The sequence below is a fragment of the Melopsittacus undulatus genome, unplaced genomic scaffold (assembly GCF_012275295.1).
Source record: "Melopsittacus undulatus isolate bMelUnd1 unplaced genomic scaffold, bMelUnd1.mat.Z mat_scaffold_630_arrow_ctg1, whole genome shotgun sequence".
NCBI classification, from domain to species: Eukaryota; Metazoa; Chordata; class Aves; order Psittaciformes; family Psittaculidae; genus Melopsittacus; species Melopsittacus undulatus.
The window spans coordinates 1-25,888 of record NW_022994475.1 but is presented as its reverse complement, the minus strand read 5'-3'; the positions used below and the strand labels follow the sequence as shown (position 1 = coordinate 25,888).

The 25,888-nt window shown below is 39.5% G+C and overlaps 1 protein-coding gene across 1 annotated transcript in view; it reads right to left on the bottom strand.

The window, feature by feature from the left end:
* The window catches only part of LOC117438809 (N-terminal EF-hand calcium-binding protein 1-like), a gene marked incomplete at both ends in the record, with an annotated part of 43,160 nt that extends 17,665 nt beyond the window's left edge, over positions 1–25,495 (bottom strand). The window contains 4 exons of the mRNA XM_034074193.1: positions 4,940–5,037; positions 7,269–7,294; positions 19,564–19,672; positions 25,471–25,495. Of these exons, the coding sequence (XP_033930084.1) occupies positions 4,940–5,037; positions 7,269–7,294; positions 19,564–19,672; positions 25,471–25,495 (258 nt within the window). The remainder of the gene's footprint in view (positions 1–4,939; positions 5,038–7,268; positions 7,295–19,563; positions 19,673–25,470) is intronic.
* Between the last annotated feature and the right edge of the window lie 393 nt (positions 25,496–25,888).

The following is a 25,888-nucleotide window of genomic DNA, read 5'->3' as shown; positions in this document are numbered from 1 at the left end:
AGGGAAGTGGTGGGTCACACCTATGGAGGTATTTAAAAGATGCGTAGATGGGGCATTTAGGGACATGGTTTAGTGGTGGACTTGGCAGTGCTGGGTTAACAGTTGGATCTGATGATCTTAAAGGTCTTTTTCACTCTAAACAATTCTATGATTTTAGATTGACACGGACCTGAAAACACTTTGTGATAAACATAAAGGAACAAATGAAGTGGATTCAAAGCCAATGCATGAAACTTAATAACCAGGATAAACAGAGCAATACTTGCCTTAGGTTATTCTTATGCAGTAGCTATTCATTACACTCATTCTGTGAAAGGTGCATTTGTAAAAAGTGCAATTTCAAAGAGAACAAGATTAGATTCTATGAAAATTGTTAATAAATTCTGCTCACATGCCCAATCTGGTGCTAGCCAATTTAACACAGATTCTGTGAAAACAAAAGTACAATTTGAAGCTCCATTTTTACTCAAACAGAATATTAGCTGTGGAACTCTTATCTAGCTTTTTTGTCTTTTTCCAGTTATTTTGTTTTGCAATATAATTTACATAATCACTACTGTTACTATTACTCAAATATGCAATTAAAAAAATCTTGGTATTCTGGGTTATAATGGGTATCAACCCTCCACAGTGCAGCTATTTACATAATTACTATAAATGCACCATCAGTAACTAAATTGCATGTCCCTGTGTTACTCTTTCAGCTCCTATAATCTTCTCTTTTACTTTGACTAGCTCCTATTTTTAGATTATTCAAGAAGTTTTCCAGTAATAACAAGGCTGCATTAACTTCACTTGGCCTGTTTTTTTCTTTTGAGCAAAGCAGAAAAATGACTGATTTCATAGGAGCAAAGAATTAGACATGTGCTGCCAGTCCCCAAATCCAGCATTGTGCTGTTGCACACCACACTGCCCGGTCTATCTTTTTGCAAGCAACATGTAAGAAGTAAAAAGTAGTTAGTTTTTTTTTTTGCCCGCAAATGCTTAGCAGGATATTCCAGAATTTGATTACTCTATTGAATACAAATTATCTTTCATTTCCAACTTAAACTTAATGTTATGTTTTCCGTATTTAAATGCTGGGTATAAACCAGTTGTGGTTACTGCTGCTTATGTGGTGTTTGCTAGTTCACCAAGTGTGGTCTGAGCTATCACAGAAAGCCTATTTGCTGTCCTTCATAAAATAGCTGCAAAGGAGAGAAAAAAGTCCCTGCAAAGCAATTTATTACTAACAGTCCTTCTTGCTTATTTCAATGTTCCCTTTACTTTAGATTTGAATTCCTCTTTTTGCTGTTCATAAATGTTTTCTATTGGATGTGTAAAAGTCCTGCTCAAGCCAAGTCACTGAAATCATGGAGCAGGAAACATGTCCCATCCTGGAACCCCCCTAGTCACTTGGCCACCAGCCAGCTGTGGTTAAACTTTCACTAACACTGCAGTATAAGCTGCCCTCAGGAGCAGGGGGTTTAAAATCATCTGAAATGGTCCCTGCTTCTGCACAGACCTCTGCTGCCAGACATCACTGTGCAGGTGCCAGTGGGGACACATGGGGATACGTCCTGGTTGGAAAATGGCCCTGTGCCATTGGCAAAATGGAAGGCAGAAAGCAGGAGAAGAGAGTGCTCTTCAGCTGGTGAAAATACGTGAACTTTAAACGGGTGTTATAACTTTGATAAAAGGCACTGTCAGATCAGGGTCAGCCATCACCAGGTCTTCCTTTGAGAGACAGTTCCTCTGAGCAAACACCCTTCAAACCTCAGAGCTATTCAAGTACCTAATCTTGAGTCTTGTGCCTTACAGAGACCCCTAGTTTCCAGCTGCTGCCTCAGACAGGGGTCTCATTCTGCCCCTGGGTCTCCAGAAGGCCTGTGTATTTGTCGGGCCTGTGCAGACATGCTGGACATCCTTGAATACAGATTCTCTAAAATACCACTAGATGCTTGATTAAACCCTGAATATTTCCGTATTGTTAACTTCATTGTATACATAAATTACATTTCTAGTGATTAAATGAGCTTTTTCTAGTTTGCTGAGAACAGACTAGCACACCACCACCAGCAGGTTGCATTTCCAATAAGCTATAGCAATACCAGAAATAGAGAAAAACTTGTTCCTACTGTGATTCTGTGAATAAGTGACAAATAGCAACAATATTATGGCTTGATACCTAAAGGAAGCCATGTTCTTTTGTTTCTAAATTTCTGATTTTCAGCATTCACAAGTCAACAGAACCCAGATATCAAGCACCTTAAAAAAAATGGTTTATTTTTTATCCATTTGCATCATTACTCAGTAACAGATTTCCTGTGCTGTGGATTGCAGTTTCTCTTTATTGTATTTATATGTGACTGCAAGCTACAGATTGTAATAAACATGCAGCTTGCTGAAACTGTTATGTTTATTTGGATAATAAAGCCCCGTGAGATTCAATATTTTAATTACATATGCTTCTGTGTTTTGCTATAAAACATGTTAGGAAAAAAAGGCTTAAAGAAACAAGCCTTCTAATGCCTTTGTGAAGTTTTGCTGAGTCTAATTTGTAATGCTTCCTGTATATAAATGAAGAAGAAATGAGATAAACAGAACTATACCAGTTTGTATTTTTATCAGGAAAATATCAATCAGGCAGGTACAAGAAAATAATTGACACTACTGATTAATCTGTCCTCAGCACTCCTGTATGAGCGACTCACACAGACTCTTCACATATGAGAAAATTATCAAATGCCAGAAATCCCGTTTAAAATCCTCAGATATGTGTCTCCCTTCCTTGTGTAATGATGACATACGAGGAGAGCAGTAGCAAAATGGAAGGTCTGTAGCTCTGCAAGCATCCTCTGGTAAGCTGTTTTTTGTATTCAAAGTGTGTTGCTTGCAATGCAACTCAGTGGTTTTTGTGCTGAAAAATGTTCCTTTCTGTATCTATTTCTCTGTATTTTTAGATTAAGACTTTCCCATCAAGCCCTAGAATGATGTAAGGAAGTCTGGTTTGAAAGTTTCTTGAACCTGCTAACACACTAGAACGATTTCTCCCATAGATGACTTGGTATGTCTGCTTTCAGGACAGTGACTGAGCACTGGAACAGGTTGCCCAGGGGGGCTGTGGAGTCTCCTACGTTGGAGATGTTCAAGGCCCGCCTGGACAAGTTCCTGTGTGATGTACTCTAGGTTACCCTGCTCTTGCAGGGGGGTTGGACTAGATGATCTTTTGAGGTCCCTTCCAACCCTTGGGACTCTGTGTTTCTGTGATTCTGTAAAAGCTCAGTTCAATAAAGCTGTGCTGACAACCCTTTCAAACCACAGAGGGCAATAAAGTACATAGAAATTATCCTGCAATTACCTTGCAGGAATCAGTTATTTGTTAATGTGTTGGATTAAAAGTATCTGTATGCGGAAATAATTTGGAGTGATGGGGACAATTTGGTTGATCTTGTTTTAAGTCCAGGAATCTATAGCCAAGTTAAACTCCAGTTGCTCTTGGTGGAAGATTATATTGGGTTTGTGTGGTAAAGTTTTGGGGGGGTACATTTTATGGTGTTTTCATCTGTATCTCTGCATCTGGAATAAGGTGGGTTTATAGATTAGATTTCAGTTTTTCAGACATGCCAACCCACTGTTCAGCTTTTCATTCAAAACTGACATCTTCCTTCTCTGGGGTTTCCTTGGAAACTGAAGATGAAAAATTTTGCTAGGGCTTCAGTTTCAACAGCTGCCCCCCTCATGCACAGTATCTACTGAGTACTGGCAACTTGAATTAGTAGAAGAACACAGACTTTCTATAGGAAGGACTGAGCTGTTTATCGGTCTGTAAGCTGGATAAATGAAATGATCGTTATTCCAAGTTGCTCCCTTTTCCTCTCAAATATTTAAGACTGAATGAGCTGCTGACCTGAAGTGGCATGCACTCTGGGAACGTTTAGCAGAGACTCATACTTTGAGGTGCTGAGCTTTCTCTAACCCACAAAAAGTCAGAGGGGACGGAAACCTCACAGCAACCCTGAGGACTGATAATCTGTAATCAGCCCCACACTCTGGAGAGTGGAGTTTGGGTTCATCTTCAGATATTTTTCCTTCTCATTTTTAATAGGAGAATTTGGTCCTGGCCACTGGAAACAGACTCAGCCACTGTACATACACACAGCATGTCTTTGTAGCTCTCAAAGTGTAGGTCTTCAGTTCCGTTTTTTTTTTCTCTTTCCTATATATGAATTTTCAAACTAGATGCTGGCTTAGAAGATAGTAACAAATGCTCCCATTACTCAGTGACTACTCAGAGGACCAGGTGGCAGAGCAGTGACAAAACTTTATTTTGCACTGGGAGAGGAAACCCAGGCCTTGCTCTGGATTCATGCTGATGTCCATTCACAACGAGACCACTCATTTCTGAGGACCTACTTGTTTATGCTGGGGAGTTAACTTAAACTAGAAGCTACATCACATCTTGTGTGTTGGTGGTGATGTGCATCATTTATCCACGATATCCCAATATGCTAACCCGCTTTTGCTGCACCCCCAGCCCTATCACAGTAGTGGGAGGGCTAGAGCCACTCTGGTGAGCACCTGGTGCCCAGGCAGGTTCAAACACACCAGCTATTTTCTTCAAATTCAAACTATTTCCAGATGTTGATATGCTGTTAACATTTACCCACATCTGGATATGGAACCCTCTCTTGGTACAATTTGAAGAATGTTCTTCAGATATTTCGCAAAGATAATTGTAGTTATATCCAAACTGTAATACTTTGCAAACAGAGCTTTACAGCTTTGAAACTCAGACATTTAGACAAGCCTTTTCCTATTGGACTTTTGCTACAAACATGCATATTTGGAATAACTTAAATATGAATTATTAATTTTACCTAAAAAAAGGAAAATACTGGATACACATTCAAGTGAACAAAATATACAATGTAAAGAAAATTCCACAATTTTTACTCACTTTCTTTGTTTTGTCCATTGCCTTCAGTATGGTTATGTTTAAGTCTTCCAAGACTGATAAAACATTTTCATACTCTCCTAAGTGCTGGGAAAAGTATTCTAAAGGAAGAAAACCCATGTCAGCTATTAAGGACCTGAGAAATGTTTCATGAAATACCAATTTTATCATGTCTGAATTCAGTTATGGTGTTATTAACTATCTAAGCATATAAAATGAACAAGAGTTACAATGAAAATGATTTTTTTTCCTTCAAAATCATTCCCAGAGTACTTAATATCATAAGCAGTGTTTAAAAACATTTTCCTTCAATAAATGAGTTGCCAAATTGACAAAAATGAAAAATGTCAGTTTAAGAGCTGAAACAGACTGACAAAATATCTGCATTTTCTTTCTAAACTGCATTTCCAGTCTAATAGTTTACTTTACAGTTACTAGCATGTACTAAATCTGATTATTTCCATATAAAAATGAGTAATTCTCGTAAAGCCCTTAGAGGACATACGATCAAGGGGGGTCTGCTGTGAGTTGGGGTCAAGTCGGAAATTAAGAGACCATCCATGGGCTGGCCAGAAAGGCTTCTAGTCCCAGGTACTGTGATGATATTTTCAACAATTATGATGTATGCAAAATGCTTTTAACAAACATCATGGAAATAGCATAAGCTGTGGGATATCCTTGCATAGGTGTTCAAAGCAAAGGACATTTTAACAGAAAGAGCTTATGTAAAATCAGGGTGTATAACTCAGAGGCATTACAGTTAGAGGAAGGGGCAAACATGGGAAATCATGACCCAAGTTCCCATTTGGCCAATGTGATGAAACACAATACAGAGAGGCACAGAGGGGAAAAAGCATGAAAAAAACATAACATTAAAGCTAGAGACTGTGTTAGACAAGGCACCTGGACATCAAATCACCTGGAAGAGCATAAAAAACAACATCTAAATAGCAGACAGGAAGAACAAGATAAGATGGGATCTTTCTGAAATAACATATAGAAATACTTGGAGGCTTTTTAGGGGTCAGCATGAACTTCTTGAGGGAGTCACAAAACATAAAGGTTTCAAGGACACTGAAACATAACCTGGTATCACTGAAAGATTGAATGAAATTGTTTAGAACAAAAATGTATTGTAAATTAGCATTCTGGAAATGAAGCTCCATTTCTGACAACTTGACTCAGAAAGAGCTGTATAATCACTAGGTTAAACACATGTTCAGTAAACTTAGAACCAGGTTCACAGATGAAAACTATGAAAGATTTAAAGGGCAGCTGAAGCAGCCCATATTTAACAAAACCAGAATGACCATAAGGCTGATAGCCCCAGCCCTCTGGCCCTGTAAGCCTCAAGGAGCACATCAAGAGCAGTAAAAACTCTTGTGGAACAAGGCCCCCTGCCTTCCTTGGTCAGGTTTATATAATTTTGGCCAGATGTTCAACCAGAAGTCATCACAGCCCAAGTCACTTCACCTGAGTCACTTGCCATGTATTTACAAGCTACAGGCTGAGTAGGTTCTTGGTCATGGGTTGAGTCACTGTGAGTGTAAGTGAGCTGGCATTGAACTTGACAGTATTTTCAGCTTTTATAAGTCTTTAACATCACTGGCCAATGGAATAGTTATCAGGCTGTCATCTTTCCCTCAGAAACAGACTGGTTTTAACAAGCATAACTGGATTATTTTATGATGTTTTATGGAAGGACTTGCAGAAATTCTCTGTGGATTGTTTTCTGCTGCAAACAGCACTCCTAAATCAGGTGCTGTAAGATCAGCTAGAGAGCAAACAGGGTTTGGGGGAAATTACAGCTCAGAATGGGGTACAGAAATGGGTAACTGGGCCTTGCAAGAGGGTTTTTCTCCTTGTGGTGAAGGATGATAGAACTTGACAAACTGCTGTCATCACTGGCTCAAGTTGGAAGGACACAAGGAATTTTCTTCCAGTGGGTTACTAATATGACAATCTCTTTCAAAATTGGCAAAGCATACCTCTGAAAGTGATAAACCGACTAGAAAAAATATCTCACATGAAAGGGAAATAAAAGTTATCTATCTATCAGAACAGATCTTGAAGCTCAGAGAATATGGTATTGATTAGGAAAAACATCTTCAAGGTAACTTCTGCAAGTAATGGATGACAGTGTAAAAAGGTTGTAAGTCAACTTCATTTTCCCAGGAGTTCTTTCAATTGAAACTATTTTCTGTTTGAGCGACAAAGATTAAACAGGGAAAAAAATCGTATCACATGATATGTTCACTTGCGCAGGGCTGCCAAAGGCATAGGTTATTTTAGAACATGGAGATTATGTATTCTTGCCCCAAAGGGAACTTACCGCAGAGCTCTTCTGTGTCAAGGTTGCTGGAAAGATAAGATTATAGAAGGTTAGTAAGCTTAGTAATTTATTTTTGTTGGATTGGTAAACAGTAGGACTTAAAGATTAGCCTCACTCAAGGATCAGCCTCCCTACCTGGGCTGTAGCAGGAGACGTGAGTGCCTGGCTCTTGCTGGACTTGCTCTTTTGCCTTGGGGAGACTTGTTCTAAGCTGAAGGCAATAGCTGTGGTGCAGCCTTTCTGAAGGTTGGCTGCAGGTACAGTCTCCCTTCCCAGTCACAGACTTGTTTGTGTTGGAAAGGACCTTAAGATCATCCAGTTCCAACCCCCTGCCATGGGCAGGGATACCTTCCACTAGAGCAGGGTGCATGTTCCCGCTGGCACCTTCCCACTAACCAGCAACCCCCTTTGGGGTTCCTCCCCCAGGCTTTGTGAACCATGATGCAGAGTCATTGCTCCTCAGGCTTTACACACTTGGTACCAGTGCTGGCAGAAATCCATCTAAACACCAGAAATTGGGGATTTTTCTCCCCATCTTTCTGCCCATACTCCTTTTCTGTTGTTGTGCTGGACAGCATGGCTCATGGAGCTTAATTCTCTATGCTAAATGAGGGAAAACTTGGTAACTTTCTCCTGTTTACAATCTGCACTCTGCAATAGGGTTCCATTGGAGAGACAGTACAGTAGGAGGATAAAACCAGACACAGCCCATCAGCATACATAGTTCCTAAGAATTTCTGGACATAGAAAACCATTTCATCAGTACTACAACAAAATTAGTGATGTGAAAAGCATAGCTGTATTGCCATATTCTCATGCCAACAATATTAAAATACATAAATACATTCAAGTATCTTATACAATTCAAAGCTGTTAATTTGAAATAGACTTCACCTTGATCAACTCTAACTCTTCAGCAATATTTTCTCTTTGAGGCCTTAATAGTTGAAAGAAAAAATGTTTGACCTACAGCTCAGTTCTGAAAGTTAGCACATTGACTCTCTTCCAAGGAGGAGAAGAAACTGATTATTAAAGAAACTTAAAAGCATGAATGTCCTTCTTGAATCTTGCTGAGGGGTGAATACTGAATGGCTTATTGCACTTAGGATTTTTTCACTTATCTTTTTAATGGGATTTTTTTATTGACCTTTTAATAAAATGATGACACAGTATTATCTTAAAGTCAGTTTCAACAATGTTAACTCCCATACATCTGACTTTTATTTCATGAGGGAGAGAAACAGAGAGAAATTACATGATCCTGGGTTGTTACAAGCTTGCATACTCAGGGCTATAAAGACTTCTGAACACTTTTAACTGATTACGTAAATGAGAATTTCCTACAACTTTTATTAATTGAAAGTGACCTTATCTGCATTTGAACAGGCGAAGCTGAATGGCTGCAAATGAGTCTTGCAGCTTATTTTTCCAGTGGCCCTGCTGGCAGGTATAATTCACGGTCTGTAAGAACTGGTGCTGAAGCTGAAAAACTTAACTCTTGGGTCCACAAAGTATGTGATGGGGAAAAGTGTCTGCGACTCCTCAATGCTGTTCACCAAAGATCACTGCTGCATCCATTATCAAATGTGTCTCTTCAACCACTTCTACAGTTCAGCAGTCATTTTTGGAACAGTCCAGACATTCACTTTTTGAATGCAAATTGAAACCCTGAAAGCTGGAAAATTGCCTGAGTGAAAGGCAGTGACAGAGTAACATTAAATGACAGAATTCGCTGTTAAAATGCCTACTCTTTCTCATTGTCCCTGTATTTTCTGCCCCTTCACATCATCTGCCCTAGTGCATTCTCTCTTAATGGGTAGCTTGATAACTGTGTTTTAAATAGCCTTTCACACTGCTTAGCAAGTTGAATTCATGTTCTCTTTTCAAATTTCATACTGAAATCCATTCTGGTCCTTGTTTTTCTGCAGTATCCTCAGCAGTGTGGTAGTGATATAGTAAGGGAGTGGCTCAGAGACTTTCGATGTTGTGGTCATGAGAACATTGCTGTTATTCCTATTGACATGAGCAACACAGCTGCAAATGGACTACAAGTGAAAATGGTAAAGTGTTTAGCTGCTGAATTTATTTTCAGTTAGAGGCATCTGAATAGTGAGAAAATTATTGTTCAATGTGATTTATGCAGCAGCTTTCAAGAAGCCTGTGACAGAACATAGAAATGACATAAGAAACATGGATTTTAGTCTAACATACTGAAATATTGTTCTCTATTACAAATACCCTCTGAGGCTCCATTGTTCCTGACATTCTGTTTGAAAGGGATGCTCATCTAGGCAGGGAAACTATAATTTCTTGTCACTGATTATTTCATTTGCTCAGAAATAATAACATGCCGCTTCAAACAGAGTCATGAACAACCATAGGAGTTCTTTTTCTGTATACAAACAATTTTGAGCTCCCTGCAGTATGCTACAGAAATAATTGAGGAAGTTTGAAATATATTTAATAGTACAGCAGTAAGGTGCACACCAGAGGGCTGTTCCTGCATCTCAGTACTCAGGTTTATAGTTGGCACCTGTTAATCATTTCAATGGGTATGTATGCCAAGGATGCTTCTGCTTAGACCTATAATCTGGTAATGCTGAACATGTTATTTGCAGTATTTGCTGGATGACTCACATCCAGATGCCAGCACTCCACTCATAATAAGCACCTGAGGCAGAGGGTACAGCCAAATGCGTTCACGTCATGTCAACATGAGAATTTTTCAAACTTGTGCTCTCAGTTTGCTTCCTGAGTACTAAATGCAGCCATTTTGCATGTCTGACTTTGTGTCAAAAAATGTTTTCTACCTAACATGAGCTACTTTTAGAGGACTGTTGTAAATATTCCACAGAGTAGTCCTGATCATTGCAATGTTGATCATACCTGTTGCTCAGTGACAGAAGCTTTAAGCAAATTCACTTCAATGAACCATGGCAGAAGTGCCTATTTGTGATGCCTCTGGAAGAAGCTCAAAATGTAGTAGTGTAAAGCAGCTGTGATCATGCTCTTGTTCTGCCCACCACAGTCAGGTGTGACCTGGGGCCAGCATGGGGGGAGGGAAGGTTAAAGCTACTCTACCCATCCACTGGTGTGAATTCACCAGTCCACAGCCCCATCCACTGACCTGACACATACCATTCTCTGGAAGAAAAGAAACGTCTAGGCAGAGGTATCAGCAGAAGATCTGTATATTTTCTCTGGACCACAAGAAGAGGCAGTGGCATCTCTTCAATACAGGAATTATATATAAATCATGGACTCTAGTGTCTAAAGAAGCTATTTTATTGAAGAATCCAATATATGAAAGACTTTCTGAACTAACTTAATTTAGGAAATTCATTGCCATGGGTATCATAGCAGGAGAACGATAGCACTTTCTTCAGATCTCTCTTCATTCTCAGATACAAGAGAGACTTATTTCAGAGGCTTAAACCAACCCTTTTGGGTCCCATTTGCACATCTCTTTGCTAAATTTGGTTTCAGGGACGAACATTCAAGGCTGGTATATCCTATTGTTACGTAGAAGCATATAATTTGTGACTGAAAGGAATTCAGTGTTACTTAGACTGTGCAACTGAATAGACATGCATGGACAATCTCAGCCAAAAAGATGTAAGCTCTTTGCAACAAGAAAGCCTGCATAACATCCCATGTCAAGTCAGCAAAATGAAACATGTGCCCCAACACTAGAAAAGGGAGAGGAGAAAGAAGAGGTAAAAGTGGGACAGAACTCCCAGGACTAGTCCTTGGGAAACCAGACTTGCTGCTGCCCGAGGATACCTCTGCTCTTCAACCCCAGGGCTAGCTGGGCTGTGCAGCTTCTGCGCTTCTATAGGCAGCAACCGCTAGGCTGTGACACTCTTTGTGTGTGGCAGGACTATAGAAAAGAATAAAGGTTTTTTTTTTCCTGACTAACAATTCATCTGGAAAAGAAGCCCAAAACTAATCCTCTGATAGGCAGTGATTCACAGGGATGTGATGACTACATAGCTGGCTAGCCACCTTAATCATCCAAAATGTAACAGTCTCTGTTGCTAAAAGTATCTTAATGATCCTATTAAAGGTTACAGTGCATGATAAAATCTGTAGATAGCTGTACAAGGGCTGCAGAGCTATGATTTTTGAGAAGATGTGAGGCAATACCATGGTGGGTTTTTTTTTTGCCACAAGGAGCAAATTTCAGAGTTTTCACCCCGTAGAAGCTGCTGTTTCAAATTCTAGTTCTGTCCCCAAATCTTTTTTTAAACTGTGTTTATATATTGTTATACAAAATTATTTATTGATATACAAAATGCACATGTTGATAGACATAACAAACCTGTTGTGGTTCTTTAGGAAACCCAGAGTATGGAAGGGACTAGGCCCTCAGACTACGCCTACCATTATGCAATGAGCTCACTGCTTGGAAGCCAGTGTTATCTTCTGAAGAACTGAACTGATTCTAGGTCAACACATTTAGGTCAATGCAACTGAAAATCTTCATACAGGTTTGATCTTCCCACTGTAAGTGATTCTCATTTTTCTGCAGAAAGTGAATTTCCCATTAAAAAATAACATTCACATGGAAAATGTCCAAGCAACTCTATTTGTAACTCGTCTTTCTGACCAGAGGATCTGTTAGCATCAGTACTTGTGTAAATCATTCTCAGTGAACTTGTTTGTCAGTCATGAATTATCAACTATATAATCAGCTCACAGTCTGACCAGTCTCTTGTTTTATTCTCTGTTCTTCATTTCCAACTGATTATATAGCTAGTGTTTGAAAAGTGATAGTTAAAACTAATAGCTGCATTGCATCTCTTAAACAGTAGCAAACACGCCTTTCTGATGTCAGTACTGCACCATACGCTTGAAATTCTTATTCAGTCTAAAAAATCTGGTTAAAAAAACACTCAAACCCCACTGTATATTTTAGTAATGCAATTTTTTGCATTCAATAATTCCTTTTTAGAAAACATTTTCACTCACCTGCAGTTCATCTAATTAAAAAGCCTGTCTATAGCTCATGCTGTTTTTAATAAATCTTTTTTTAATTCACTGTACTTATAAGTTTATTATTTTTTTTCTGTGTACTTGTATTGAACAATGATACATCAGCAATAGCATGAGACTAAAATATGCCTTCCACCTGAAACAAAAGAAACCCATCCCAGGCACAGATAATTACTATCCTAGACTACTGTTAAGCTACTGAGGATTTGTCATTATTATCTTTACAACCAGAGTCTTGAAGGAAGCACTGTGGTGTCATGTAACATGCATTCCATTTTAGTTTCAGTGCTCAGTGCTAATGCAGGCTAATGCTGGATGGGTTCCCACAATTGTAAGGATAATGCTAATCAACCTGTTGCTCTCAGACATCAAATTGGCATCCTTTGGAGTTGGCTATTCAGGCAGATGATCTCAGCATTCCTCTTTTGGCCTAAAGGAGGAATTAGGACTCAGCTAATGAAGATCTAGGCAGGTAGAAGGAAGGCAGAATCACTTTGGGGCTGAGTCCTAAATGCAGATAGCCGTAAGTGCGCTTTGTGTCCAACCTCCCCTTGCCAGGCAAAGGAGCCCCAGTGTATTCAAAGAAGTTGGGAGGTTTTCTGTAGACCAGCTGTCAAGAGCCTGAGTAGTTGGATAAAACATAGGCATCTAGTGTTGTGTCAGATGCTCTAGTATTTCTCCCACAACCTATGTCTCAACTGCTTTGCCTGTGTCATCCTGTCCACCTTGGGCTGATGTCTCAGGTGGGAACATCTTAAATGCTTATACCTGGGCACTAGTGCTGAAACCTATGTGAGCAAAATGACTTCTTAGGTGCCAGTGACTTCACTGGCTATGAGGAAGCCTTAGATACCCTGCTGACACATACGCATGCAAACATAGATGTGTCTCCATAGTGCCAAGTCCCACCCCTACATGTGCAGTATGTGCAGTATGACAGACTCTCTCCCAGATGCCCACCATAAGCTCAGCACTACAAGTGGCTGAGGCTCTCAGGTCCTCACCAAATTCACTTCTGGCTTGCACATAAACTTGTGCCACACACAAAGGTTTAATGGGACCTTACCTTTGGGAGGTTGCCTGTGCCTCAGGTCTGCCTTAATAGTTCTAGCATCCCTCTTACCTTCTAACTAAGGTCCTGGCTGAGAACTTTGTTTTACCAATGAGAAAAGTGAGAAAACCAGGCCTAATTCCCCACTGACTCATCCAAGTCAGTAATCAGTGAAGCTTTTATCACTGTATCTCTCCAGCAGTGCTGCAGACTGAATCCCTTGAGATTGTCTGCATGTCTTTTAGTTTGTAATTTTGCCATATCTTCTCATTATCTTCTGACAACTTTTCCCTAAGGATGCCATTATTCAAAAACAAATTTCCATGAAAGTTATGAGTTGGGGAAGGAAGGGAGAAGGATAAGGGTAAAAGGGAGGCTTACATTTGTGCAATGATTGCTAAAACCCATTCACCAAACCATTAACTGTGCCAAGGATTCTTGCTCTGCTGAAACATGGGCTCATCAGAGCTGATATTAAAATTAAACTGGGGCAGATTTACCAAGGAAATGAGCTATAAAAGTATTCACCCCATAAGCCACAAATTTCAGACTTTTCCCAAATACTTCTCTCCATGTATAAAAAGATCTGTGCTGCTGATAATTTCTCTCTATTTCAGGCAATAACAAATGTAAACTAAATAGCTGTATTTCTATAGAACTTCATCTTCTGAAGCTGAACTGTGATGAGATCCTGTCTTGCATGCAGATTGTTTAACATTCAGTAAAGGCATGTCCATGTAATGCAACCTACTAATTGTTTAGAGCACACTAACCCCACAAGTTAGGGGTTTCTGCACTGGGATAATCAGAAGTTTAAATAGCTCCTTCAGCAATATCACAGTCCTCAGACAGCTGCACTGAACATACGTACACACTGGATTGTGAAACCAGATGAAAGTTTATAGAAATGTTTAAGATACAAAGTAGCCAGTAGGAATGATGCACACATTATTAAAACATTTAAAATATAAATTTACAATAAAAATACAATTTTTGCACCTGATTAGATGCAAACATGGGAAGCAAAAGATCTTCAGATTTGGATTTTGTGTATACAGTAGGATTTAGTGATTCAAAAGGGCTGAGAAGTGAAAAAGCAATGGAAATAACACTAAAAAAAATCTTCTATATTTTTCAAATGGAAAGTCAGCAAACCCAATTACATTCCTATTAATCTTCCTATTTAATCTGCAAAATACTCTTGTGCTCCAACCTGCTGTTAAAAATAGCGCTTAGGAGAATATGTTAAGAAACACGATGCTTAAGGTTGCAAGACAGCTTTATTCTACCTTACACTTCTCGGATATTGCCTTTGTAAAAGTCTGCAATTTCTGAAAACATGTTTCTTGTAGGTTAACATCATTAGCTCACTTTTATCTTCAAGTGGCTTTGAGCATCAGTCCCTGATAGCCTTTGGCTTGAGCTGTGTGTATTGATTTATACTCGTGCCATTATAGTACTCTTTGCTACACAACCAAAATAAGTGTTTCATGTTCACTTTGACAGAGGAGTTAATAACTGGGATGCTCCAAGACAGCAGAGCATGTAGGTCTTCAGCCTCAAAATTACTTCAGACATGACCTATAGACCATGTCTTCCATGAGCTGTGTTTTATCACCTTCTCTCTCAGCCCAGGAAAGACTTCTGGTGCTTTTACAGCACCTGCATTTGCCTCCTCATGTCAAATGTATGTCAAATCAGGAGGCAAAGATGAGCAATTCCTCTTGCTCACAGCTGTGCCCTCATGTTGATCTAAGTCATATTGTGGGGGCTTGACTCCTGCTCAACACACTGTCAGAATCTATCTTGGCCTTCTGATACCCTCAACAGGTCTTAAGATCTTGCCCAGATGCTTTTATTGTGGCTATTTCTGGGCTGTCTGCAAAACCTTTAAACCATAATGAATAAGGGGAGAAGGATCATTAGTACAACTCTAGGTTGAAGCTCAAGTCTTTAATAGTGCTCTTGATTTCTTGCCTGTACTTTTTAAAGGTCTTTAAATACAAGACACTGCTTTGCAGTAGATCCAAGTGCTAAGTGCATGCTAGAAAACGAGAACCTGGAGACCTGGCTGCTAACACCTCACACCTAATTACTGCTGCTTCAACGCAAAGCCTTTTTTTACACTGACAGAGTGAGGGCATCTGAGTAGGGCCCTCCATAACAGCTTCTTTATACTATTTAATGGCATGTGATTGAATAAGGATTGCCCAAGGGTTTCATGAGATCCTGGAAAGCACATATAGAAGTGACTTTCAGTGGAAGTCAAATGCCTAATTGGCTTTCAGCTTCAATTTGAAGTAATGACAATACTGGAAACTCCACTGAAAGAAGAATAGTTTAAAGCTACGCCTCTAAAGCAGTTACCTTATACTACTTAGATGTCAGGAATGCTAGTTGCACGGCCTAATGAAAGTGTTCTACTGCCTCTTTATGTAGCTTTTGAAGCACAGTATCTCTGAATAATCAGAAGTTGCTTGTTTTAGTGAAAAATATTAAAATTTAATGTATTAATTAATCTCAATATTATCTCCCTGTCTTCATTAAAAAACAGGAGACTGGCATTCACTGGGTCACCAAAATGGCCCTTGGTCCAGTGTCCTCTTGTTTCTTTGTGGTCACTGGAGGCCTTTTAAAAAACAACAACTTATATATTAAGGCCTTGTGAACAGGTATGAGCTGGTCTGTCCATGAGGGAAATTTCTGTGTAACTGTGTTTAGTTGCCCTACAAACTAATAATTATATTGGTTTATGGCTCAGTAGATGGAAGACCTCACCTCAAAAGTAATTGTTTACAGTTCACCTTTTGTTTGCTGGTTCTTACAAATGTAACTTTTATATTAAAGGACCTTCAAGGAATGTAAAACATTGTAACAGTACTAAAATATCGGTAAAAATAAAACCCTTTCTTTTTGCATGGACACAGTACTTCACCTAATTTGGTTGTCTGCATAGTGATAGCATCATTATTAATGAATATCATACCCTGTATATATTAACTCATACATTTATTTCTGGCAGTATTACAAGAAAAAATGAATAGACAAAAAAAATCAGGCAATCCATTTATATGGCATGTCTTTACTGGTACTAATTTAATATTTAGATTTCCTGCAAAAGTAATGTAGAATTTATGAATTAGAAAAAAAAAATAGCCACAAAGTAGTCTACATGTAAGTACATTCATAAATTGCAAAATATATGTCCAAATGCTGTACTGAGGAAAGATCCTTAGGTAATGCAAATTTTCAGTAAAAGCAATGATCTGCCCCAAATGAATAACCTGTACTTCAGGATCCAGACAAATTGGAAATACAAATTCATCCTGACATAATAAACTCCTGTTCAACCTGGAATCTTCAAGTGGCGGTGACTAACTCCTACTCATCTCTTTTCCTGGTGATTATGGTCACTGTACCAAACAGTAAGGTGCAGAGATCACAGTCAATTAGGCAGACAAAACCTCAGTTACTGGGAAGTTAAACCCCCTATTATTTGCCCTGCTGTCACACTAAAAATGGTAATTGCTCATTTTAGCAGTCTTCCATAGCCCTCCATAGTTTCCAAAGGCTTTGTAACAGGTATGTTACCTTAGATGGCTTAGTCTTTTTCAAAGTTGATAATCTTCTAAGTCTCTCTTCAACAAGATTGACATTAGGACCCCTGTAACAGGGAGTTCAAAAAGTGTTAAGCTGATGTAAGTTTTGTATGCTTTGAATATTTTTTTGAAAGATTGCTGCAGCAGAGCTGAGAACTCATACTGATTGAGCTTGTGGCCCATCAATATCTCAAGGCAACCTGTCCCTTTTTATCTTCAGGCTTTGAAGAACAAAGACTCACGCACAGAGCAGATAGTGAGGTTTTGAATGCTGGCAGTGCTACAAGACTTAGCGCAGGTGTGGAAACAACCTGTCTGCTCTTGTGACAAGCTGAGTATGAAATCTTGAGATACTCCAAGAAAGGATCTAGTGGATCATGACATGGTTCCTTAGCTCTCTGTCCTAAGCATTTACATGTAGCATAAATCATTGTGTAATCTCAATGCTTACAAAATATTTCAGGCATAGGGAACTACAGTCTGCATTTTGTAAATAGTGAAGCAGAGAGAAAATAAATCATTTGCCCAGAATTTGACAGAATCTGTATTTAAACTGGGTAAGAGAAACAAAATAGCCTGTGCAAATAGAATCACAAATGAGTAGAATTTCTCACCTTCCCCTACCAAAACCCACCCACAAACTACTTGAGATTTATAAGCACAAACCATGATTTTCATTTCATTCCCTTGGGTAATTTGCAAGTAAAACCATCACAAAATAAGTGGTTTGGGGATTGTTTGATATGGACATGATTCTCCTGATGTTTACGTTACAAAACTTCCCAAGGTTCAATGAACATTTTGCTATTTTTCTTAACCAGATGGTTAATTTGAGACATTTTACATAACCTGCCCTTTTCAGCAAATGCCAGTGAGTAAAGTTTTTTCTGTCCTCATTATATCTGCTTCATGTGATTTTTGCTGGAAAGCTATATTAACAAGAAATTTATATTGTACTGTTCAAGATGTCTCTCTTTGCTATATCCATCTGATATTTGACATGCTCCATCTTGCCGCCTGCCTGATGACAGGGTTCTCAAAAGCTTTTAAAAGTACTAAGGGAAAGCCTTCAAAGACTATTTACCTCTGTTAAAGAGCAAAATCAAGCACTGCAGAATACTTTTCAGCCGCAAAGTCAGGCACTAACCCTTTTACCAGTTAAAGACTTAATAAAAAAAACCCAAACCCAAACTCAAAAAGCTTATTATAAGTTGTTATTACCTGTTCTACTCTATAACCGATATTAATCAGTCAATACAAAGCACCCTTTCTTCTGGCTGGAAAATGCAATTTTATAAGGGCTTTTTTTATCCTTCCACTTGTTCATTTCCCTGAAATCCATCCTTCATGATACTTATTCTCTGTGACTTTTGTGCCCTGCTTTTTTGCCAGGCTTTTCCTGGCAAATGACCTCTATCTCAAATGGCTGTTGTGACAGTTTCATTACCTGTTCTCAGCTTATAACTGTATGTAATTACATACATATTACTGAAAAAGTCCTTGATCGGAGTAAGCATTCCTTAGCAACAACTAAAAACATTGATGTGTTACCAGGATTGTTCTCAGACTAAAGCTGAAAGCACAGCACTGCACCAGCTACTAAGAAGGAGAAAAAATAACTGTTACAACTGAACCCAGGACACTGTAGCATTCAATGAAGTCACACCTATTCTTCAGGTATGCCTATCTCTCAGATAAAAAACCCTTTAATGTTATTCTTACTTTTCCACATATTGTTCAGATCCAGATATTCTCTGCTAAAGAGAAAAGGTTTAGAAATAAAATATCTTACAAATGAAAAAAAAGCTTTACAAATCAAATGAAAGGAAAAATAAATGTAGAACATCTATTTTTTTTTTTTAATTTGAAATGTTACATAGTCATTGAGGATAGCTGCCCTTACCAGGATGCTTCCTGACAAACGCAGACAAATGGAATCATGGTAAAATAAAACCACTTTCATGCAGATATGTGGTACACATGAGGAAGACCAAAGCTGTATGAAACAGCTCTGAAATGAGTGTTTGGGTTAAAAACTTGCATGGAGGTCCTTAACCTGCTAAGCAAATTCCCACGGTGTTCTAATAAGCACTATTCATTTTGCTAGGATTAGACATACTGCATGCTTTATATTTACTGAAGATCATATTTGTTTTTGCCACTGATTTTTGCCAATGTATTTGCCACTGATTTTAAGAAACCTGAGGAAATAAAAATGTTACATTTATTTATTCTGTACATGGTATCTATTTATTTTGCAATCTTCTGCTTTGAATTTATAGCACATAAGCACTTTTGATAAATTATAAAACTATGGGAAGCAAGGGAAATAACAACAGCCTTCTATTCTTATCATGAGGGACATCTCATTTACATTGCTGCTTCTCTTGTGTTGTCTGTTTATCTGTGAAACTGCTGTCTTTGTTGCCTTCTACCCCATGTTTTCAGGACCTAAATCACATTACTGGAACATGCAGGTATTTCTACAAGGTTTAGAAACACATCACTTGTACAGTTTAGAGCCATATGCCACAGCCAGCTTCCCTCATGCAGCGTTTTCTCTCAGACTTGTTTTCTGAAATCAGCCTGATGTCTCTTCCATTCTCAGGTACAGAGAGTAGCACTGTAATATTAAGAAGGGGGCACTTACTCATTGTTGTGTGTATCAATGGTGTGAAAAAGTTCATGTAGTTCTTCTCCACTCAGAATTCCGTCAGCAAAGTAAGCTTTGAATTCATCAAAGGAGAGTTTTCCATCATCTGAAACAATGAAGAAATGGAAAGTGCCTTTGTTTTGTTTATAGTTTTGCTTGTTTCACACAATACAAGAGGAAACTATTAAAAACCTCTAGCTCTTCAGACTAAATGTAGAAAATTTACGTATTTGATCAAGACACATGAAGAACATGATGCTAAGTGCTGTTGTGTCAGCTGTTGCACCAGAGTTTTCAATTTGCCTAGTATCTCTTCCTCTTCCTTCTTATCTTTCAAGCAAAGTTAGTTTGGTGTCGGTAAGTCTTTATTGACAAATGCATGAATATAGTCCTATCTTTGCCCAGATCCCATTCATTGTCTCCTCTCCCCATCCTGCCATACGCTTTCCTTACCCTGTTCCTGCCCATGTCTTCACATCTTCATGGAAAATCAGTGACTAATGTAGTGAGTTTTAAAAGCAAGACTGATAACCAGAAAACAAATGCAAAAAAAAAAAAAAAAGAAAGAAATGCACCTTTTGCCTTTATTTAGAAGAAATTTGAATGGTTAAAGGATAGATAAGTAATAATTTATTTAAATTGACTGGGCCTCATTAAGCAGAAAGAAAATCCTAAAATCCTAAAATCCTAAAATCCTTATAACTCTACTTGGGGTAGCACTAAATTTAAGTTCATGTCTCTTTCTCTTCCTTCAGTAATGTACTGAAACCCTCTTAGGGCACTAAACAACTGTAAAGGGTAAGTTTAAGCTGTTTTAAGTACTAGACTAATCTACAGCATATTGTGGCCTAATTTTATAGTGGTGAAGAATCTATTATAAAGGCAGTAACTGAGTCCTATAACTACATGCTCTACTACAGCATGCAGATTTGAAGAGCAGAGCACAGGGGTTTCATCACTCTTTTACTTGCTATTATTTCATCATTTCTTTGACTTGAATATATGGCTTCACATACATAATCTTCAAGGGGTTTGAAAATTGTACGAATTAACTGTCTGTTTCACCAAAACATTTGGAAATGTTCAATATGAAAAGACAGATTGTAGCTGAAGATAATCATCATTATGATCAAAATAAAATGTCAAGATGTAAATGAGCTAAAACCAAGCATGCCACAATACTGCTGTGCCTACCTAATTGAGAATCTAAATACATTTGCTGTTTGGCACTGGCTACGGAGAAGGAATATAAACACTGAGCTTGTTGAAATGAGATTCTTTTCATAGCTCTGCTTCCTTTGATTCATACAGATACAATTGATTGTTTAATCAAATTGCCTCTGCAGCTTTAGCCTTTGCTGGGAATTAGTGATTTGCATGGAAGTTACACACATACTGAAGAAACTAGTGATTTTTTGGTAACTTTCCTGAGATGAACATATTATGACTTTATACATAGAACAGTCTGGGTATGACACAAACCCTAAAACATCTGTCTATCTCTCTTCTTCAGGATCATTTGCTTTACATCAATCCAGAAAACTAAAGATCTGCCAACGGACAGGCTGGACACTTTAGCTATTTCCTTTAAATTTTACCATCCAAGAGCAGACACTGACTTTTTCTTCATTGCTATTTATTCTCAATACATTTTGAATGTTATCAACACTGACTGATGCATCACTGAGCCTGTGGCTGTCAAACCCAAGGAGGTTTGAGCCTATTTGATGACTTGAAAAGGGAAATATAACCCCCATTTTCAAGAAGGGGAAAATGGATAACTTGGGGAACTACAGACCAGTCAGTCTCATCTCTATGCCTGGCAAAATCTGGGAGCAGATTCTTTTGGAAGGCATGCTAGGGCACATGAAAAAGAGAAAGGTGCTTGGTGACAGCCAGCATGGCTTAACTAGGGGAAACTGACACATGGCTACTATAATGACATCTCTGGATAGCGTGGATGAGTAAAGAGTGTCATCTGGTCTGGATGGGCTGGGCACTCAAAGAGTTGTGGTCAATGGTTCAATGTCTGGCTGGAAACCAGTAACAAGTGGTGTCCTCAGGGATCAGTGTTGGGACCAGTGTTGTTCAACACTTTGTCAGTGACGTGGACAGTGGAATTGAGTGCGCCCTCAGCAAGTTTGCCAATGACACCAAGATGTGTGGTTCGGTTGATACACTGGAGGGAAGGAATACCATCCAGAGGGACCTTGACACGCTTGTGAGGTGGGCTGATGCCAACCTCATGAAGTTTAACCATGCCAAGTGCAAGGTCCTACACCTGGGTCAGAGCAATCCCAGGCACAGCTACAGGTTGGGCAGAGAACAGATTCACAGCAAACCTGCAGGGAAGGACTTGGGGCTGCTGGTCAATAAGAAATTGAACATGAGCAGGCTTCAGTGTGTGCTTGCAGCCCAGAAAGCCAACCATATCCTGGGCTGCATCAAAAGGAGCGTGACCAGCAGGTCAAGGGAGGTGATCCTGCCCTCTACTCTGCTCTCCTGAGACCTCACTTGGAGTACTGTGTGCAGTTCTGGTGTCCTCAACATCAAAAGGACATGGAACTGTTGGAACAAGTCCAGAGGATGGCCACGAGGATGATCAAGGGACTGGAGCACCTCCCATATAAAGACAGGCTGAGAAAGTTGGGGCTGTTCAGCCTGGAGAAGAGAAGGCTGCATGGAGACCTCATAGCAGCCTTCCAGTATCTGAAGGGGGCCTACAGGGATGCTGGTGAGGGACTATTCATTAGGGACTGTAGTGATAGGACAAGGGGTAACGGGTTCAAACTTAAACAGCAGAGGTTTAGAGTGGATCTAAGAAAGAAATTCTTTACTGTTAGGGTGGTGAGGTACTGGAATGGGTTGTCCAGGGAGGTTGTGAATGCTCCATCCCTGGCAGTGTTCAAGGCCAGGTTGGATGAAGCCTTGGGTGATACGGTTTAGTGTGAGGTGTCCCTGCCCATGGCAGGGGGTTGGAACTAGATGATCTTAAGGTCCTTTCCAACCCTACTACTATTCTATGATTCTATGGAGTTTTAAAATAAATCTGATCAGTATTTCATTTTGACATGTAAACCTGAAACCCCTCCTTTCCAAAAAGGCCAATGTGCAACATCTCACCTTTATGAAATTACTTTTTTCCTCTTTGGGCTCTCTGCTGCTTTTGTCAATATTATACACCATGTATTTCTTAGAAATGTGATATTCCTTCCCTGTGTCTTGTGCTCCTTCTAAGAAAATCACACGACCTTTTCAGTTGTGTGAGGAGTGCAGATCTTTATACAGTGCAGAGCTGATCACCCATGAAATAAGAGCTATAGATTTGAGTGTATGAAGCTGACCCTCTTTGGGAAGCTGTGCACAGTGGTATTTCCAGACACAGGAAGGTAACAGAATGATTTATATACCTGAGCTGGCAAAGAAGCCACCACCGCAAAAGAAACAACATTGTACAGCTTCTTTCAAAAAGACAGGGACTGATAAAGGAACTTCTCAATAAACCCTGCTGTCATAAATCACTGTAGTATTTTTAAGTAACAGCAATTCAGCAGGATTTCTTGGCTCTTTTGATCTCTTATTTTATATTGTCTTTGCAGAACTACTGTCTGCCTTTGTTGTGGAAAGCTAACCTGAAGCTCCACAGTTCCTAAATTCCTATCTCCTATACTACTCTTATTTATCAGCTTAATTCACTTTTTTGGATGGATGCTGTCAAGCAAGCGTATAGTAAGGTTTTTGGTGCTAATTTTTTGGGGGGTTTTAATCTCACAGAGAGAAAAAGTACAGCAGCTCTGAGAGAGTCCTATTAAAAGTGTATGAGAAAGCTTAACAGGGCCATGTCACAGACAGTAACATAGTATGCATTACTGTAAGGCAATACTTGTTTTCCCATTACTCAGAAGGGTGACACTGAAATGTATCCTAGTCATTAACAAAAGCTTAAAATCTGTGTTGACAACACTGTAAACATGTTAGGCAAATCTTCTCATATCCAATAACCTTTCAGAGAAGGTACTTCCCAGCCTTAAAACAAACTTCCTCCCCATTAATGTGACACAAGGCTGTGCAGTGCTGGATTAGCAAAGTGGAAGTCCCACGGGCAATTGGCGGTTGAGCAAACACAATTAAGCACATAAGAGCTGAAACAATTTCAAGTTCATGGACTTAAATTAACAGAACTAAAGTGGCTGAACTTAGCCACTTTTCTCCCAACACTATGTTGTAAAGCATCCACATATAGGTACGAATGCCAGTGACCAGTTGCCAGTGACAATCAGTGGCAGCTGATGTGGTCTCGTATGGTGCTGGTACAAGCATGTTTGTCACTGATTGTGTGAGCTGTTTCCCCTAGTTTTTATAGCAATGTGTAAGTAATAAGCTGTGGGGTAAACCCTGTGAGGCCTGCGAGTCTTCCTGACCATGAAGGTGCTGTGGATCCACCACAGCTGGGACAGAGCATGAGCTCAAATTCCACGGCAGGGACATGAAGCCCTAGGGCCATTTATCTCCTTGCCATCCCAGCCCTCATCTTGGGATTCAGCTTGTACCACCACGGCCTTTGCAAGCCACTGGCAAGCTGACTGAGGGGAATAACAAAAACACTCCCCAAAAAACTCTCACAGTGACGGATTTTGTGGCTCCTGAACTCTCTGAGGGAGCTTGCCATGGTCTCGTGGGAAGTGCCAGTTGCTGCATGAGCTGGGGGTGGAATAGCAACTGGAGGCGGGCTGTGCGGGTGAGACTGCCCTCTCAGCAACAGTAAACAGCTATTCAACAGGCTCAGTTATGCCACCAAACCACACAGGAGCCCCTTACTGTCCAACAGTTCTTCCTTGAAAGTTATTCTGATTTTCATAATGGTGTCCATATGCCTTCAGATATCTGAGAGTACACTTTATTGAACCTGCACAATACCTGTTTTCTGAGGATTGATAGGAATTACTTGTCAGGGTTAAACCTGTTTGAGATGTGGGCTTAACACTGTTCAATGCTTTCAGGAAGAGACAATAGTCTGGCCGGTGCTTCTGCAACAAGTCACATCCCGTTCTTCCCGTATTTTGGTATTACAGTACTAAAAAACTGCTTTTTATTACAAGGAAACTTGTGTTTCCTTCTTGCCCTGCAAGAGCTAACTCTGGTTATCGGAGTGAAGTATAAATACTATTATGGTAACTCCAGAGCTACAGAAGCTCTTCATAGCCTCAAATGTACCAGATCTCATGGTCTGTGTTATGCAGAGACAGGCTAGTGGCTTCATTTCTCTCAAAACCAAAAATGCAACTTGTCCGAAGTTGTGCAGCAATTCTGAGGTGGAAAAGTGAGTTAAAGTCATGTTTCAGACCATGACTATGTATACAGCAAAAAAATCCAGCAGTTACACTTGTAGTCCTTACAGCAAGGACCTTTCCCTGCTGCATGGGAGCATCTGTGAAGCCTTACAGTACTATGCTGTATGTGGGCAAAACTTCTAATGAAGAATATAACAAAACCTCAACAGCTTTTGTGTTACATATTGAGCTCAAGGGTTTATCCTGCCTACTGACATGCCAAACAAATACATAACTGCAAATGTAGGAAACAAGTCTGATTGCTGGATATAGCCTGTGGTGTTCTTAAGAAGTCATGAGATGGAGATACTAACAAGTATTTCAAACCTTGTGAACAAAATGTCACTAAGACAACACCCACATGCACCCAAAGTGCAAATCAAAAACATACACTAAATCATGAAAGCACAAGATCTGCCCTTGAAGAATTCATAGGGAGGATCAGTGCACAACAGAATACATTGCATGAGGGATGTCTGGTTTTCATGTTAGGATGTTTAAAGCATGACTTAAAATGCTGAATTGATGATGGATGGTTTTTTTTCCAAAGGGAGAGGGGAAGACACAGTCTTACCATTCTTGTCTGCTCTTCTTAATATCTAAACAAAAAGAGAGAGAGAACAGAATCACTCTTTTTTTTCAATGGGTTAATAGCACAATACAATTTAGTGGGCAACTATAGTTTGATGTCTACTTTCCTTAACCCCTCCTGTGCTCTGAAAACCAGGACCATAATCAGAACTGGCTTTTATTTTCTAGTCTGTGCATGGCTTATAAGGATGATGTTCAGGCACAAAACCTGATACTGTATGGCTACCATGATACTGAATTCAAGGTTGAGAAAAGTGGTTTAAGGAAGCAGAGTAAGGATGAGAGCTGGGAGGATGTGCTGAGCATCTGAGATGGTGAGAAAGGCTTAGGGGTTTGTGGGGTGAACGGAAAAAAGGTATAAGTCAGGAGAGGAGCCCAGCATTAAGGGATCACACTGAGTG